Source organism: Pinus tabuliformis, chromosome 6, assembly GCF_031772625.1.
Source record: "Pinus tabuliformis cultivar Carrire ecotype Pingquan chromosome 6, CPIR1, whole genome shotgun sequence".
Taxonomy (NCBI): domain Eukaryota; kingdom Viridiplantae; phylum Streptophyta; class Pinopsida; order Pinales; family Pinaceae; genus Pinus; species Pinus tabuliformis.
The window spans coordinates 1,236,167,005-1,236,184,321 of record NC_142292.1 but is presented as its reverse complement, the minus strand read 5'-3'; the positions used below and the strand labels follow the sequence as shown (position 1 = coordinate 1,236,184,321).

The 17,317-nt window shown below is 35.4% G+C and overlaps 1 protein-coding gene across 2 annotated transcripts in view; it reads right to left on the bottom strand.

The window, feature by feature from the left end:
* The window catches only part of LOC149263156 (immune-associated nucleotide-binding protein 1-like), an 83,186-nt gene that overhangs the window by 29,864 nt on the left and 36,005 nt on the right, over positions 1 to 17,317 (bottom strand). For both annotated transcript variants that reach the window (XM_089387256.1, XM_089387253.1), the window contains exon 2: positions 4,471 to 4,745. In XM_089387256.1, coding sequence (XP_089243382.1) covers positions 4,471 to 4,745 — 275 coding nt within the window. The remainder of the gene's footprint in view (positions 1 to 4,470; positions 4,746 to 17,317) is intronic.

Below are 17,317 nucleotides of genomic sequence, written 5' to 3'. Positions count from 1 at the left end.
AATTTCTTGATGAGTTGAACACAATGGTGTTATCCAAAGTGAGTTTCACACATGTTTGGTGAGAATAAATTTTGTAATACCATTTTCTTGGTGAGATCATGAGGTTCGGGTTAATTAAAAGTAACACCTCCCACTAGGCTTGGGAAGTCCAAGGGGCTGGGAGGGGGAGTTACAAGTTCTTTATATGTTTAACGTGGATTTGACATGTCATACGAAAAAAAGTGTAGATCCATCTAACTCTGATTCTATGATGCACCAAGAAATAACAAATATCTTAAGTGCACAACTATCATGCTCTACTAAGAAGTAAATCCCTTAAGGTTGAAACTTTTCCTCATATATTTTCAATCTAATATTAATTAAATCACCTCAACTCTAGTTAATACGCACAGAGAAAATAAATGAAATTGATATTAAAATAGAAAGGAATACATAACTATACTAGGGAATATTACAATAATAAAGTCAAAGAACTCATACATCAATTCTCTATGTGTTCACTACCAAAAAGGAATATGTAGGACGAGAAGAAAATAAGATACAAAATTTATTTATATGATCAATGACCTATGTTTTTAAAACTAATTAGTTTGTGTGGGGTTTAGTCCCTATCAATTTCAAATTTCATGTTCAAATTTCATAAGGAGAGCTCAAGGGTAGGAGTTAATTATGTGGATTACACCATCCCAAAGGGTATCTAGGTTCAATAGCACAATCCTAATGACAAAATCATGCATTAAAGAAAACAGTTCTTCCATCCAATATTGGATATATCATTTGTCCATTCAAAATTAAAATTAAAGTAGCCCAAAAAGAATAAATCCCAAAGAAAAAGAGCAAAACAATATACTTATTTAATAGCTAGAAAACTAAAGAAATTGAAAAGCCTAGGAAATTGCTACAAGAAAGCATTTATTCTTGGAATATAAAGGGGAGGAGACTCTAATGAGCTTCATCAGAAAGAAATAGAGGGCCATGGGTAGCTCAAGGCAACTACTAAACATAAGTTTTATGTTAGGTTGAAACTAAGAACATAATTGAATGTAATATGTTTAGTACAAGATTAGGATTAGGAATAAGTAAAAATAGGAATGCATACCATAAATGTCGACACTTTAAAAATCAAATTGAAACTTAAATCTAAGCAAAAGGAATCTATTTGACATTATTAGTCAGCCATAGAAACATGGGTATGGTGACATTTTCTACCTTGGTCTTAGAAGAACAAAGAAAGGAGCAAAATTAAATTAATGTTTCACTCCTAATACTTTCGTGTGCATAACTCATGGTATAATATCAAAGGATATATTGACTCACCATTTGTTTAGACATATGTATTATTAGTCCTTGCCCCACATAGACTATAATTATAGCATCTTGGTCAAAATGCATTGACCTTATATTATTTAACTAAAATTTGGAGTGACACCCAAAGGTTATGTTAAAATTTTAATTACATTTATTTTTGAAACAAATTCATTTTTCCATTTATTAAAATTTGTAAATCAAATTTAAAATTGGTTAAGAGAATGTTGATTTGATTTTATTTCCCTAGTGTGTGAGATTTATTTCTTTGATTTGTCCGCTGTAATAAATCAATTAAAAAAAAATTCCATTCGTCATTTTGGTTTGCACATTGTTGGACTCTAACTCGTCAAGCTCTGAATTACAATGAGTAATCATGAGCTCTGAATTATGATGAATAATCATGTTCTATCATTGTTGCAAGCAGGTTATGCAGTCAATATTGAAGTGCTACTTGGAACTAGAACTACTATGCAATCAAGGTTGAGGTGCTACCTACTTGCTACCTAAAATTTCCACCTACAACCTCCATGCACATACAATGTTCAAAGACAATGGTTATCAACTTGCTACCTAAAATTTCCACCTACAACCTTCATGCACCTACAACCTTCCAAGATGGTAGGTGAGAGATTTAAACATTTTTTTTTCACATCTACTACTACACACATTGATGAGAGATCTTGGAGACGAAGTGATACCCTTTATGCCATTTCTGAAGTTCTAGTAATAAATATATGGGGCTTACTTAGTAATAAAATGAGTCATGAATAATTAATAGTAAGCAACTGGAAAGTGTGCGTGTTCGGACGTAAGGAGGCACTCCAATAGGGACCATTGTCCCAAAGATGGATCCTCTTATGGATTTGAAATGTTTATATCCTTCAAACATCACTATGTAGAATCCAAGCTCTTTACCTACAAAAATACACCATAGGAACCTAAAATCTACGATGATAATTCATGTTTGTTAAGAAAACCAAGTGGCCTTGGATGAAAAAACAATTTTGTCTCCCCCATTTGGAGTTCATGACTATGATTAGTGCCAGAGCTTGGTTTTTGATGTCATTTCAACCATGGAAAAGAATTGCATCTTCTTATAGGTTTGACTTGTCTTCTTGAACTATCTGTTTCATATGCAAGTATAAAGAAAAAAATGTCATGGTGTAGTTTATTTATCCATTTCTCTAAGAATATGTTTGTTATACATAAAGTATATATTGTAAGAGTATCATGCTCAATGCAATTATTAGAGAGATATAAATATTTCAAAAAATAAGAACTTGTTTTTTATACATAAAGTAGTTATTGTAACACTATTATGCTCAATGCAATTATTAGAGAGATATAGATATTTAGAAAATAAACTATTCAAATTTGAAATTAAACTGTAATAATGCAAATGGGATAATTATTTTGTAAAAATATTCATTCATTATGTTGCAAGTACCTGGGTTGGAGCATTTTGCTTGTATAAGCTTTGTTCTGGTGGCTTTCCATCTTTATAGTACAGAATGACAGAGACATACATGTACATGTACACAAATTACCATGCATATAATACTATTTAAATATGTGTGTCATGCTTGGGAAGCATTCCTATGGAACTCTTCTTGTCTATCAACATATCAATAAACAATGGCTATGAGTTATTCCCTATAATACACCATTCCTTAGTGCAGGTTGTTAGGTTGAATTTTTCACATACTCGAGGAAGAAAATGAGGGGAAGATAAGGTTTTTGTTCACCTTACTTATTTCTTGGGTGAGTTGAATTTCTAGTCTAACGTAGAGCCCAGGCTTTGGAAGAATAAATATAATGCACTTACTCTACTAAGGTATTACCTTAAGTGTCATCATATTATTTAAATGGCCAACCACCTTGATTATAGGTTAAGGAACTTGATTCCACTAGAGCCATAGGTATAAGAGACAAGGGTTGTTAGTCTCCATGAAATCTTTCAAGAAACAAACGAAACTAAGGCTTTACTAGTGGTATTTTCAATTCCTATTTAACAGGGAAAGGAGACGTGCCAGAGGTGTGAAGGAGGCATGTTGTGATTGAAAGGAACTTATTGATAGGAGTAGTTGCTACCCTATTTTGGACGCTTGGTTTTATGTTGCTTACATATGGATGACACTCCAAGGGGCAACATTTCCCATGTCATCCTTTTACATGTAGCCTATCCTTTTAGATGATTAATAGGTGTGTATGAATTGGTTGGAAATTGCTATGAAGACCCATGACATCTGTGATTTGATTCTATGCTTTTGAAGTGTAATGCTCTACCACATCTTACTCAACTTCCCAAATGGTTTCAATATCTACACCCACCATAATGCAACCATGCCCCTCTTTGCTATTCGAGCCCTAAAGACAAACTTCTCTAACCCTTCTTACCATGGATGCACTAACTTCCTCAAGGCACTCCATAAGGTATTCTATAATGTTAATATGCATGCAATGTTTTGTATGTCGTAAATCCAATTGTTTGATATATGTGCACCACCTCTTGCTTCACACGCATAGACACCTAAGATCATGAAGTAGAGGGTAGAGAGCAAATCTCATATTATTTCTTTGAACCCTTCATATAATTCTATATAAGTTAGTAATTTCTCCTTTTACAATTTATTTCAAACTCAAGTAATTTCTCCTTTTACAATTTATTTCAAACTCAAGTATAAATAAATTTATTTAGTTAATCAATATATTTTTGAGAAAATTTTATTTCCCCTTGTATTTTCATTTTTGAAACAATTACACACATTGTTTTGGTTTGTCATAAATATTAAGTCACATGAAATCCAAACTGAATTAATTTGAGAAATAATTTACAAATAAGCACATAGAGACTTTCGGTTAGTGACCTTAGTGATATGTTTCTTTAAATTTTAAACACAGTATAAATTGTATAAATTCATTTACTCAAACTGCTATTATATTTTATGTGGTGGTGTGATTTTGGAGATTTCAACTATCAAACAAAATCATTTGAATAGATTGAATTGCTACATTCATGTTCAAGACAATGACTCTTTGGTTAAGACACTTTTTATAAATAGCTAAATATGGCTTGACCACCCACCAATGATAACATCATTTACAAATACTATATCGTTTTTCATGAAATAAAACTTTTGTAAGAAAAGTGAAAAAACTAACCTGAACCAAACGTGGGCTTCCACGCAAGTAGTCTTCTAATGTCTGTTCATTCTCTTCCAACTCGTCACCCCCACTTAAGATAACCACCATGTAACTGATAATTTTTTCACCAAATAACGTTTGCAAGGTCTCTAAAATAGTCGCTTCTTCGGCATTAAATCGATCTTTAACGGAAAGAACCAAAAGAACTCCGTGGAGCCCCTCTTTTGCCAGATCCATACATTTGACAATTTCTTGGCTGAGAGAGTCTAGTGTAACAGTAGGGTTATAGAGACCTGTAACGGAAGCTCTGTAACTTAGATTATTGCCATTTTTCAATATTTAATTGACTAAGAAAACACATTCACTACAAAATCAATTCTGGCACAAAACCTTACTAATATTAAAAAGACAAACAAGTCCTAAAAAAACCACCCATAAAAGAAACCATAATACCGCACATTTAAATGATTATAATAGATAACCTATAAAGAGAAACTAAAACTATACCTTCTCTTTTTAATCAATATTTAGGATCTTTTAATTTTTCTCTTCTTTTTTTTATGATGGTGAATCAGTAACTCGTTACAGTGATGGATGATGGGTGATGGGCCAAAGATGTTCCCTCATATGATTTGAAATGGGGTGGTGGGGATAACATTCCATTGTGCCAACCACTCAGTCATTCCACGAAGAGACAATTTATTTATTCTTTTTAATCAATTGTTAGTATTTGGTCCAAGGTGTATATTTGGATGGTAAACACTTTCTTCCATTCGGTAGATAACTCCTTGTTTTCCTCTAGTCCTTTTAATGAGTAGGGGTGTTCTTTGGTGTCATATCTTTATGTGTCGATAAAAAATGTCTTGAGTTATTTGTTCAAATCTCTTCACATGCAATATTAGTAAAGGGTGCAATGGTTGTAAAGACGTGTTTATTTTCTTTATAGTTCAAAAATATTGAACAACCATTTTGTAGATGACTCATTTTTTTCTTTTTTATGAATAGTAAATAGTGGATGTTGGTAGAGGTTTTTTGGTCATTTTTTGTGAAGTTTATGGAGAAATTGTTACTGATCACAAAACCAACAATTAGTTGGTCAACCTTGATGATCTCCAAGGTTGGAATTCCCTAGCATATACTTTTACACATATAATAGATATAGTGAGCCATCTTAGCATTCATTTTTGCATGGACCTACTAGTTAGCCAACAAAGATCACTTTCATAGATTAGATCAATGCTTATAGTCGTATTTGTGGGCCATGTATTGTGGGGCTCAAGGGTTGTTGATGGTGATATAGGATGTCTATACTATGCCCAAAAATTGTAGAAATTTTGAATAATTTAACACATATTCAATGGAGATTATCCTGATCATGTACTATTGCGGAATACATACACAATACATAAGCTCCTCTACGTTGATCATCAATATAGCAGCATCAATAACAATAAAACATCAAGAGCATTCACACATTAACACAGTATGTATCCCGGGGAAAGCATCTCGCTAAAAACCCCAACTATCTGTATATTAATGATTGAGTCATGTAACATTACACAGCATAATACTTCTCACAAGTATCTCCACCTCTGTTACACACAATACAGCTCAGATCTGATCTCCAAATCTCTTCCACTGCTTGCCTGCCTCCACTGCTCAATACCTGCTCAAGAACTGATGAGAATGACTCACCAAACTCGTTTTTCACCTGCAAAATAGTCACTCACACTTTGTTGGACGTGAGCACAAGCTATAATGTGGGCAAATACGTGAGCAAACTCATTGGCATACTCAATCCCTTGATTGTGCAAGATCTGGTGCACAACTATAGTCACAACTGATAGCAATCTGATTCTCTACCACCTGTCCCTGTTGAACTGAACATGCACTGACATGCAACTGAGTTAACTGATGTATTCATTAGTTGTATTATGAGTTAATAACTTGTGAATTAATTAATAACTAATTCACCCAACTCATCTCTAGTCTATTTGCCAGTTAGACTAAATACAACCAGTTTAACAAAGCTAAACTGAACACAACTCCATCAACTCCACAATCAACTCCACCAAACTCAACTGATTGAGTTCTAACTGAAGTCATGCATGCAACAACTCAACTGACTCATAAGAAAAGCGTATTTCCTTCTGACAGCTGCATGTGTCACCTCTGTAGCTCAAACTGAAGTGCTCCAAGAGAATACGATTAAGTTTATAGTCCAAATATTATTGTGAGATAATAATATTTGACTTTTCTAATTTTGACAGCCAGTCCAAAAATAGACTTTGATCACTCACATTGTGATCACTCACACTTTCATCAAAAATAGAAGTCCATCTATTTTTTCCCAACTTGATCAATCATCCATAAACAGCAACCTGCAATCCATAGACATGATCCATATGTCTAAAAATAGACATAGTCTAAAAATAGACTTGCGCCAAAAATAGCCTGCGGGCCCAATTAGTGAAGGTGACTCTTTTCACTAAGCTCCATCATCTTGTTGCAATCTCAACAAAAATGAGAGAGGTCTCTATTTGATTGATGTGGAAACTCAAGAGAGTATTTTTGTAGCTAAATGGGCGGATACTTGGAGGTCTTTGTCCCATGGCCAATCCTATTAAGACACAAGTTACACATCGTGAAACATCTTGGCAAGGTTCATGGATCTTTTGGCTATGTGATGTCATTTTAGTACTCTAACATTTTCAATTTGTAGGAACTTATTTTCATGAGTATATGCCCCCTTAGAGAATGGTATCGGGTTTGGTGAGGTGGGATATCTTGAGAAGTTGTGTGGGATGGTATTTGGTTAGAAAACTAATTTGGATTGGAAATTATAAGGCATCTATATAATGGATCTTCCCTGCTTCCAATTTTGTTCATTGAACAAGAAGATGATTTTATTGTAGCAGGATTTGTGGAATGCCAATACTAGCTCTTGAAAGGATTGGTGATCACTAGCTTGTGAGTATTCCCTAGTTTGTGAGTATTCCATTTCTTCTTTTTTTAATCCCACTATCATGGAGATAGTTAGATTCATCCAGCAAAAGGACTTTTGTAGAATGAATATTGACATGCCAAAGACCCTTTGGTGTGGTTGGGAGAGTTATGGGAAATGCTTAGTTCAATACAAATCTCATAAGTTGTGTTGAATTTTGCATTAGTCTCATCAATTTGGTCTAGTTTTTAGTACTAGGTGGGGCTCATTCAATGCTCAGGTTTGATGGATTCAATGGTTTTACAATGTATGATTAGTGTGGGTATCTTACAAACTATGACTATTGAATTTGGCTAGTGATTTAATGGGTCCTTCCTTCCAAAGCTCAACTAACTAAGAATGGTGTCTTTGATCGTCCTTGACTTATTGGATTAAGTTGGAAATGGTGAAGCATTTATTGTGGGGTTATCCTCTTGTAAGGCTTGTAGTCATTCTTCAAAGCGCATTTCTATTAAGAGAATCCAAATCTTTAGTCTTCTCCTCTTTTGATGATAGATGAAGCTACTTAATAATTTCAGTACCTCTAATATTAGCATGAATATTTCCACAGTCTATAAATTATTGTTGATGAATGCTCCTAGAGAACAGTTATCCAAATCCTTGAGAGAAACACACAGTTCTCCAGAAGCGTTCATGAAGGGTTCACCCGAAACGTAGGGAAAATCCTTGACAGAAACCTCTAATCTTTTCAAGCTTTAGTGAAAATGTGTTTTTGAGAATGAAAATAGCTCTTTATACATAAAGAGAGGAGGTACATATGAAGTTAGTGGAAAAATATATTCTATTCATCAAGGATGTCAAATGGTTTGATCCTTTTGTTTATTCAAATTATATTTATATTATTGTTGCTTTGAGGAAGAGAAAATATATATACACACTATTTTCTATATGTTTTTATCCTTTACATATGCAACTATATTTATGTGAATATTAAAAAATATTTTACAACTAATAAAGGTGATTACATGATTGTAACCATAAGTTAAAATAAATTTTGTAATTCATCTAATAATTTTCTATAAAAAAATAAAAATAAAAATAAAGAAAATAATTTGAATATAAAAAACATAATAATTCCTTATTCTCATGGAAAGTCAAATGTGTTGTTATTGTTGTCAATTGTTTGATTTTATAAATAAAAATAGTAGAAAAAAAGCTAAATATTCAAACAATTGTATTGAGTTTTTGAGCATGGATGGCACTTCTCAAATATCACAACATAGTTCATACTACTACAGCCTTTCAACCCACACTTTAAGTCTATCTTGAAATGGTGAAAAGTTCGCAACTATTACACATTGAGTGGGCCTAATAGTTAAGAAAATGTGCTTCCTCATAAGAGGTTACAGGTTCAAATATAGAGAGGAAAGAGTATGTACACCTAAAAAGGAACAATATTTGGAATTGGAGCTCAAGAGAGATCACATAGTTAGGAAAATCTGGGTGAATTTAAGGAACTACATTGAGGTGACTCTTAAGCATTTTGACATGTAGAATTACAAGATGATGAAGCTACCAATTCATGTTGAGGCATGGCTAACTATTGATCAATGTCCAAGGAAATATGTGGAGATAGAGGACATGACCCATATTCCTTATGCAAGTGCTGTAGGTAGTATAATTTATGCAATGGTCCACACAAAACCAAACTTTTATCATGCAGTGGGAGTATTGAGTAGGTATATGATGACACCAATAAAGAGCACTAGACCACTATCCAAAAAGTATTTAGGTATTTTTGTGGCACAAGTGATCATCTAATATACCATGACAATGAATCAACTACACATGGATTTGTCATTGTTGACTAAGATAGTGATCTAAATAGAAGATGGTTGACTAGCATATATGTATTCAAGTTGTTCAATCATAGCTATTATCTAGATAAGGAAGTAGTAATCCATCATGGGAATATCCATGATGGAGGTTGCATACATGGAAGGCACTCATCCAAGAAAGGTAGTCTAGTTTTCATAGTTGTCGTTAGAGATTGAGTTTGCTCAACAAGTGTTGTGGTAGCTATAGCATATCTTGCTAGTAAAGAATCCAAATTTTCATTCAAGGAAAAAGAACATTAAAATTAAAGTACCATTTCATGAGAGATTTGGTGGAAGAAAAACAAGTGCTACTAGAAGTAGACAGAGTGAAGCATTATGTAATTTGTAACAAAGTTGGTGATTGTTGGGAAATTTTCTTGGTGCAGAGAGGAGTTGGTCTTAGGTACCCTAGTTCACTAAATATAGTATCAAAAATTCATGAAACTAAGTCAACAAGTGGGATAATTTTGAGGCATTTTATTCTTTACAACTAATCTTAGTCAAATGGAGTTCAGTCAATTAACCAACTAGTTTGGCAAGTCAAGTAGGGATAAACCTCAATATGTCTAGTCAAGGACAATCAACTAGGATAGTAAAGTGAATAGAATATCGAAGTTAATTCAATGATTTTATCAGCAAATGGTTGATTTAATGGGTCAATAGTGAAGTTGAGAGAAGTTACCATAGTTGAAATTGATAAGAAGTTGAGTAGTTGAAGGAAGTCAATAATAGACTAGTCCAGTGGAATGAATCATAATGGGCCACATATAATTAGTCAACCAAAAATGGTGGTTAGCTAAAGGTTAAATGACAACCAACTATAATTTAACTATGTAAAAAATGGTTAGGAATCCAAAAATACTTAGGAACTTGGCCAATATGATTTAGCCAACTATAACTAATTTGGAACCTGTGAATTAGGGTTTTTTGTGCCTATAAATAAAGCATGATGGAGAATAATGAAAAACTAATGATAGGTAATATTAGGTGATGTATGAGTGCATTGGCCTTAGGTGTGTACAAAGGTTGATGTTCATTGTAATCTAGCTAAATATTTAGTGAAGAATATAAGAATGATGAAGCTAAAATCTTGGCTAGTTTTCCCAATTAAGGATTTTCAAGGGAAAATATGTATCTACCATGTGAATCTTTATGTTGTGCCATTGTTTATTTTGTATTCTTTAACTTCTCTCATGTGAATTTTAAAGGTTTATGTTTCTTTATTGTCTAGATTGGTTTATATGTCAAGTTGACCCTAAAATTGGACATAAAGAGAGCTCAAGATTGGTAAATATCATTAATGATCACTTGATGCTTCCATAATTTGGGATAAAAATTGTAAATCCAGTGCCTAACATCTAATAATGAAGTTCTCATAGTTGAAAGTAGAAAAATAAATAAGAAGTGAAACCTAGGCACCTTATGTATGAACTGCATAGTATAACCCTAGCCTCAGTCAAAGCTAAAGATTAAAAAGAAATACAACAGCTATCTCCACTATTATTTTGACTACCTAGAAAATCCTAGCCCTAAAAATATTTATTCAAATTCATTATAGAGTTTTCATATCCATGAAAATAGAAATATCTTTTAATAAACTATGGAAAAATCCCTTTTCAAATTCACCAAAATTAAAAGTATTAATAACTAGTGTTTCTGTGTGTCTAAACTAAATTGGAAGGAACTTGGGTTGTTAGAGAAATTTTCTTATCCTCCCTACCGAGGGCCAATTCCTACATGTGACATTTTAAACTCGTAATGATTATATCCTTGTAGTAGTATCAAGCCTTGTTGCATGGGAGTCCCTCAAGTATTGAAACATGTATATTCCTATTGTTAAGATTGAATTTGTGTGTTTGTGTGCTTGTGTGTGTGTGTTTGTGCAAGTGTGCCATGAATCAACTCCATCTTAAGCATGAAAAGTGTAACATCCCACACTTATGTAATATTAAATTATAATCTTAGTGTCAACGTGGAGAGCCTTGGCTGGATTATACGTTGATTAATCATTTAAAAAAAATTTACTGCCAACTAAAGGAAAGGCTGCCTTTCGGATCTATACCTTGAGGGAAGCATGCTTGTTTGTGTGCATTGAAATCCATAACCTAGCCTAATTAAATCAGTAAGCCACCAGTTACAAGCCAATCACATTGTTTAATATATTTTAGTAAGAGGTGATTGAAGAGAAGCCTCCACCTAATAGGAATTCAATAGATTGGATAGGGTGTTCAAAGGCACAAGGAAGTGCCAATTCCCCCTCATAAATCGAGGAGACAATAAAAGAAATAGGATGGTTCCAAGTTCCATGAGTTGATCAAAGAGACAAAGGGTGCTCTCTCAACTACATTAAGAGACATTGAGGGGAAACAACACATATATGAACAACAAAAGAGAACGAAGGGGGGTCAAGGGTTTTTCTTCTCCTTCTTCTCCTTAGTTTCTTGTAGGGTTTTCAACACAAAAGACTTGTGTGAAGAGTGAAGAGTTGTTGAGCATGATAGAAGGAAGATGGGAAAATTGTGTGTATATTTTCCTATTGATTCACAGCTCATGTGATGTACTAAAACACAAGACAATAATCTACTCTACTCTTTAAACAACAGAAAACAATGATTGATGAAAACAATAATCGACAAGAGGAAAATAATCAAATACACATAACACAATTGTTTCTCTGGGGAAATCCACTACTCAAAACCCTGACTATCTATTGCATTAATTAGAAATATGAGTGATAATACAAATCTTGTTCTCACAAGAACAATTCCTGCATAAGTATGATCAACTCTCTGCCTTACAAGCACACACTCACCAACACTTAGCCAATTTTTGCTACCTATTGAGCCCCTATTTTCTTGTGCAATTCCTGAGAGGAATAGCCCATACTTAATTGGGAATTCCTTCTTCCATAATTGTGCAATCGAAATCTAGGTCCTCTTCTGATTCCATCCATGATTTGTACAACTCGAATCATTCTACAACTGATAGTACATTGTCCCTACACTCTAGTCTCGACTAGGTCTTTCTCTGAACTTACATGCATGAGTTTCTCATGAGGGAATATTTAGTTATATGGAATGGCACTAAGGATGCACCATTCCACCAACTCACTACTAGTTACACAAACAGTTAGAACTAGTTTATCTGACCATAACTCAGTCAAACTGAGTTACCTAATTACAACTCAAATAAACTCATCCTCAACCCCTAAAATTTAGGAAGAACATAAACATGACTATGGAAAGAATTCCAACTCGAAATTCCTAAGCTAATTAAGTTAATTAAACTTAAATAACTATTTACAAGTTTCCATGAGAATAGAATTCGATTTCAATCCACAGTTTAATTCAAGGACAAATTAAATTGGAATTTCTTGTTGCCATTTCTCAACACTCCCTCTCAACAAGAAAGCGATTCTCAGCTATCCTGACCATGTCTCTATGAAAGTTGAATTTACATCTTGACAATTCCTTTGTCAAAATGTTAACATCTCCTCCTCCATGGGAATGTACTCCAACAACATAATCTACCTCAATACACAATCTTGAAGATGATGATATTGGATATCAATATGCTTGGACCAATGATGAAAAACTAGATTTTCAGAGATTTTGATATAACTTCGATTATCATAGTAAATCAAAGTTGGATCCATCTGTTGACCAAATAAACCAACTAGAATCTTCCTCATCTAGATGGCCTCACATGTTGTCTAACTTGCAGCGATGTACTCTGCCTTTGCTGAACTGAGTGTAACCGATCTCTGTTTCCTACTATACCAAGAAACTTCTACTGACCTAATATTGGACATCCCTCCTAATGTGCTCTTCCTATCAGATGGACTCCCTACCTAATCTACATTGGTGAAGCCTTGAAGTTTCACTCCCTCTATCTATCTGTACCACAATCCATACTAAGTAGTTCCCTTGAGGTATCTCAACACATGCTTTTCCACCTTCCAATACAACATGGTAGGAAAAACTGTCGCTTGACTAAGCTGGTTAACTACATAGCATATATCTGGTCATGTGTTCACCAAATACATGAGTGAACCCACAAGATTCATGTAAACAATAGCTTCCACTACTTCCCCTGAAGTAGCATCCTCCTTCCTCCAATTACCTGCTAGAGGAGTCTCCATCGGTTTTCTTCTCTCCATGTGGAACCTCTTGAGTATCTCGTTGGCATACTTTCCCTAAGACACAAACAGTTCCCCATCACCCTGTCATACTTCCATGCCTATAAATTAATGCATGAGCCCCATGTCCTTCATCTCAAAATCTCTTGCAAGACTTGATCAGCTGATCATCACTTGTCAAAATTAAATCATTGACATATAACACAATTATCAACAATTTACCTTCCACCACTATGTGGTACACGTTCACATCCTCTTCACTCTTGATGAAGCCCAACCCGGTGAAGTAGTTATCGATCATGGTGTACCAAGCACGGGGTGCTTTCTTTAGCCCATATAATGCTCTCTTGAGCTGGCACACATACGACTCACGGTCAAAGGTCTCAAAACCTTCGAGATGCTCTATGTACACTTCTTCCTTAATCTTGCCATTAAGGAAGGTTATTGTTACATCCATCTAATGTATCTTCCAACCCATATGTGTTGATAGTGTCAATATGGATCTTATTGATGAGTACCTTGCAACAAGAGCAAAGGTCTCATCATAGTCAATCCCCTCTGCATGTGAAAAGCCACGGGCTACAAACCTGGCCTTATGCTTCTCCACACTACCATATGTAGCTTGATTTACCTTGTAAAGCCAACAGGAGCTCACAACTGACTTGTCCTCCGGTCTCAGGACCACATCCCAAACATTCCTACGAACTATGGAGTCATACTCCTCCACCATGGCATCAACCCAAACCGGTTTATGCACTGCCTCCTCAAAGGAAGATGGCTTTGTCTCAACAAATATGCTCATAAGAGCCATGTATCCAGTTTACCTCTTAAGTTACCTCCTTTTCCTCCACTGATATGTGGGTGATCCCACATTCTCTCGTGCATCATGCAATAACCTATCAGCATCTCTGGTGTGCTTTCTCCCATCTCTAGAAGACTCTGCCTGAGTGGATGTATCCACTCTCAGATCCTCTACATGTGGTTGCTCCACATCAATATGAGGCTCCTCAAACTTAGGAGCTAAAGTCTCCTCAACCGCATGTAGCTCAAACTACCTCTCAAGGGAAACTCACATGACCTTCTCCTCATCTAATCTGACATCCCTGCAAACCACTGTCATCCTGTTGGTCGGTAAGTACACCCAATAGTTGTGAGTTGTATCAGTGTACCCCACAAGTATCCCTAACTTTGTTATCAGCTCAAGCTTCTTCTATGCATCTTTGGTCACATGGAAATACACTGATGACCCAAAAATCCTGAAGTGACCAACATCTAGTCTCTTATCGGATAAAGCCTCCTCTGGTGTCTCTATCCAAAGTATCCAATGCAAGCTACGTTTATGCAAATAAACCGATATGGTACATGCCTCAACCCACAAGTGTAGTGGTAGGCCCTGATCATGTAACATCGCTTGTGCTACCCCTACAATGCTTTTGTTCTTCCTCTCAACCACCCCATTTTGTTGTGGGTTATGGGGTTTCGTCAACTCTCGTTTAATCCCTTATGTTTCACAGAAGTTCTTAAACTCATTTGAGACATACTCACCACCGTTATCACTCCTTAGAGATTTAACCTTCTTGCCAGACCCTTTCTTGACCAATGCTTTAAATTCCCAAAACTTTGTGAAAGTTTGATCTTCTTCTGCATGAGAAATATCCAACATTTACGAGAAAATACATCAACAATATAACATAGTACCTATGTTTGTCCATGGATGCTATCGCAAATGGTCTACACACATTTAAATGGACTCTCTCTAGAATCACCTCTGCTTGACTGTCTTTTTTGTGAAAGGAAGACTTGGTGTATTTTCCTAAAGTACACCCCTTGCATGTATCAAATTTATCTAGCATACCTTTGGGAAGACCAGTAGAGATTTGTTGCATGATTTTCAAAGCCCTGTGATGCAAGTGGCCCAGTCACTTGTGCCATAACTCGCCAACCTCTCGGCTCTTCACCTTCTCTTCTTTTGTGCTCAAATCAACAAAATCCTCTACCTCCAACTTACATATATTCTTAACTCGAACCCCTATCTTCTTTAAATGACCCATGGCTATGTGTTGAAGGAACACCTTTCCTTTTGAGAAAATCACATCATAGCATCTATCCTCAAGCATGGCGATCGATACTAATTTTTTATTCAACCCAAGGGCATACATAAAATCTCTCAAGGTGAGAGGAACACCTTACTCCCTTTAAAAATTAAATGTGCCCAATCCAGTAGCACTATACCTCCCATTGTCACCCATCTCGATATGCATATGGAGATCCTTCTCTTCTAGGTCAGTGAATAACTCTTTGTCACTAGTCATGCGGAATGAAGCTCCACTATCAACGTACCATACACTACCCATCATTGATGACACCATGCATGCAATGAGAGTAAAGTCCAGTTCGAATTGAAAGGCCAAAGCCTCACTCATCGCTCCTCCTGAGGATTTCTTCTTGGAATTATTGAGCATACAATTTGGAGCAAAATGGCCTAGCTCGTGACAATGAAAGCAATTAAATTTCGACATGTCTTTCTTCTTACCTCCATGGAAAGAATCCGATTTGTAATGGGATTCCTTCCCTTTCCCTCCTTGCCTTACTCACTAAGGAACAATTTTCCTCATCATCAGTCTTTGATGAGGAACCATCTCTGGTGTTCCTTCTGATCTCCTCCTACATCAAATCCAACCATAGTCGTTCCCAATCTGGCAGCTTCTCCCTCCCATTGACAGAGTCCTGATAGCTATTCCAACTCTTGGGAAGGCCTAGGATATCCAGGTTTACCATATCATCCTCGACAATGGTTATTCCAACACTTCCAAGCTCATCACGATAGTGAGTGAACTTGGTCAAGTATTTTGGAATGGTCTCGCCTTTCTCCATCTTGATTTTTCAAAGTTTGTCTTTCAGTGCCAACTTCCTATGGTCACTGCTATTCTAGAATAGGTCTATCAATGCTTTCCACATAGCATACATAGTTTCCTTCCCATGGACACTCAAGATAATGTGGTCTCAAACTCCCTCAAGGATTATCCACCTCGCCTTCTCCACACACTTCTTCCATTCAACCAGATTTTGTGCATCCGATGTTGTTGGCTTAGGAATTTATTGATCAAAGAATTCCTTGAGGCCATTATCCTCCAGCATAGCCTCCATTCTATCCTTCCAGGCTATATAATTTGAGCTTCCTTCCAAGGCATTCTCGAGCCTCAAACTGTAGAAAGTCATTTGTTGATCTTGAAGTATGTATTGCAAAGTCAAATTTCACCTGTAACCCAAAATTCAAAACTTCAAAATCTACTCTAGTATATTGTATTCAACTATGATACCATGTATATTTTCCTATAGATTCACAGCTCATGTAATGTAATAAAACACAAGACAAGAATCTACTCTACTCTTGAAACAACGGAAACCAATGATCAATGAAAACAATAATCGACAAGAGGAAGATAACCAAAGACACATAACACAATTGTTTCTTTGGGGAAAGCCACTACTCAAACCTGACTATCTATTTCATTAATTATAAATCTTAGTGATAATATAAAGGTTGTTCTCACAAGAACAATTCCTGCACAAGTTTGATCAACTCTCTACCTCACAAGCTCACATTGACCAACACTTAGCCAATTTCTACTGCTTAATAAGCCCTGATTTCCTTGCTCAATTCGTAAGATGAATAGCCCATATTTAATTGGGAATTCTTCTTCTATAACTGTGTAATCCAAAGCTAGGTCCTCTTCTGATTGCATGCATGATATGTACAACTCAGATCATTCTACAACTAATAGTACAATGTCCCTGCACTCTAGTCTCAACTGGGCCTTTCTGTGAACTTACATGCATGAGTTTATCATGAGGGAATCTTCAGTTAGCTGGAGTAGCACTGATGATTCACCAGTGCACCAACTC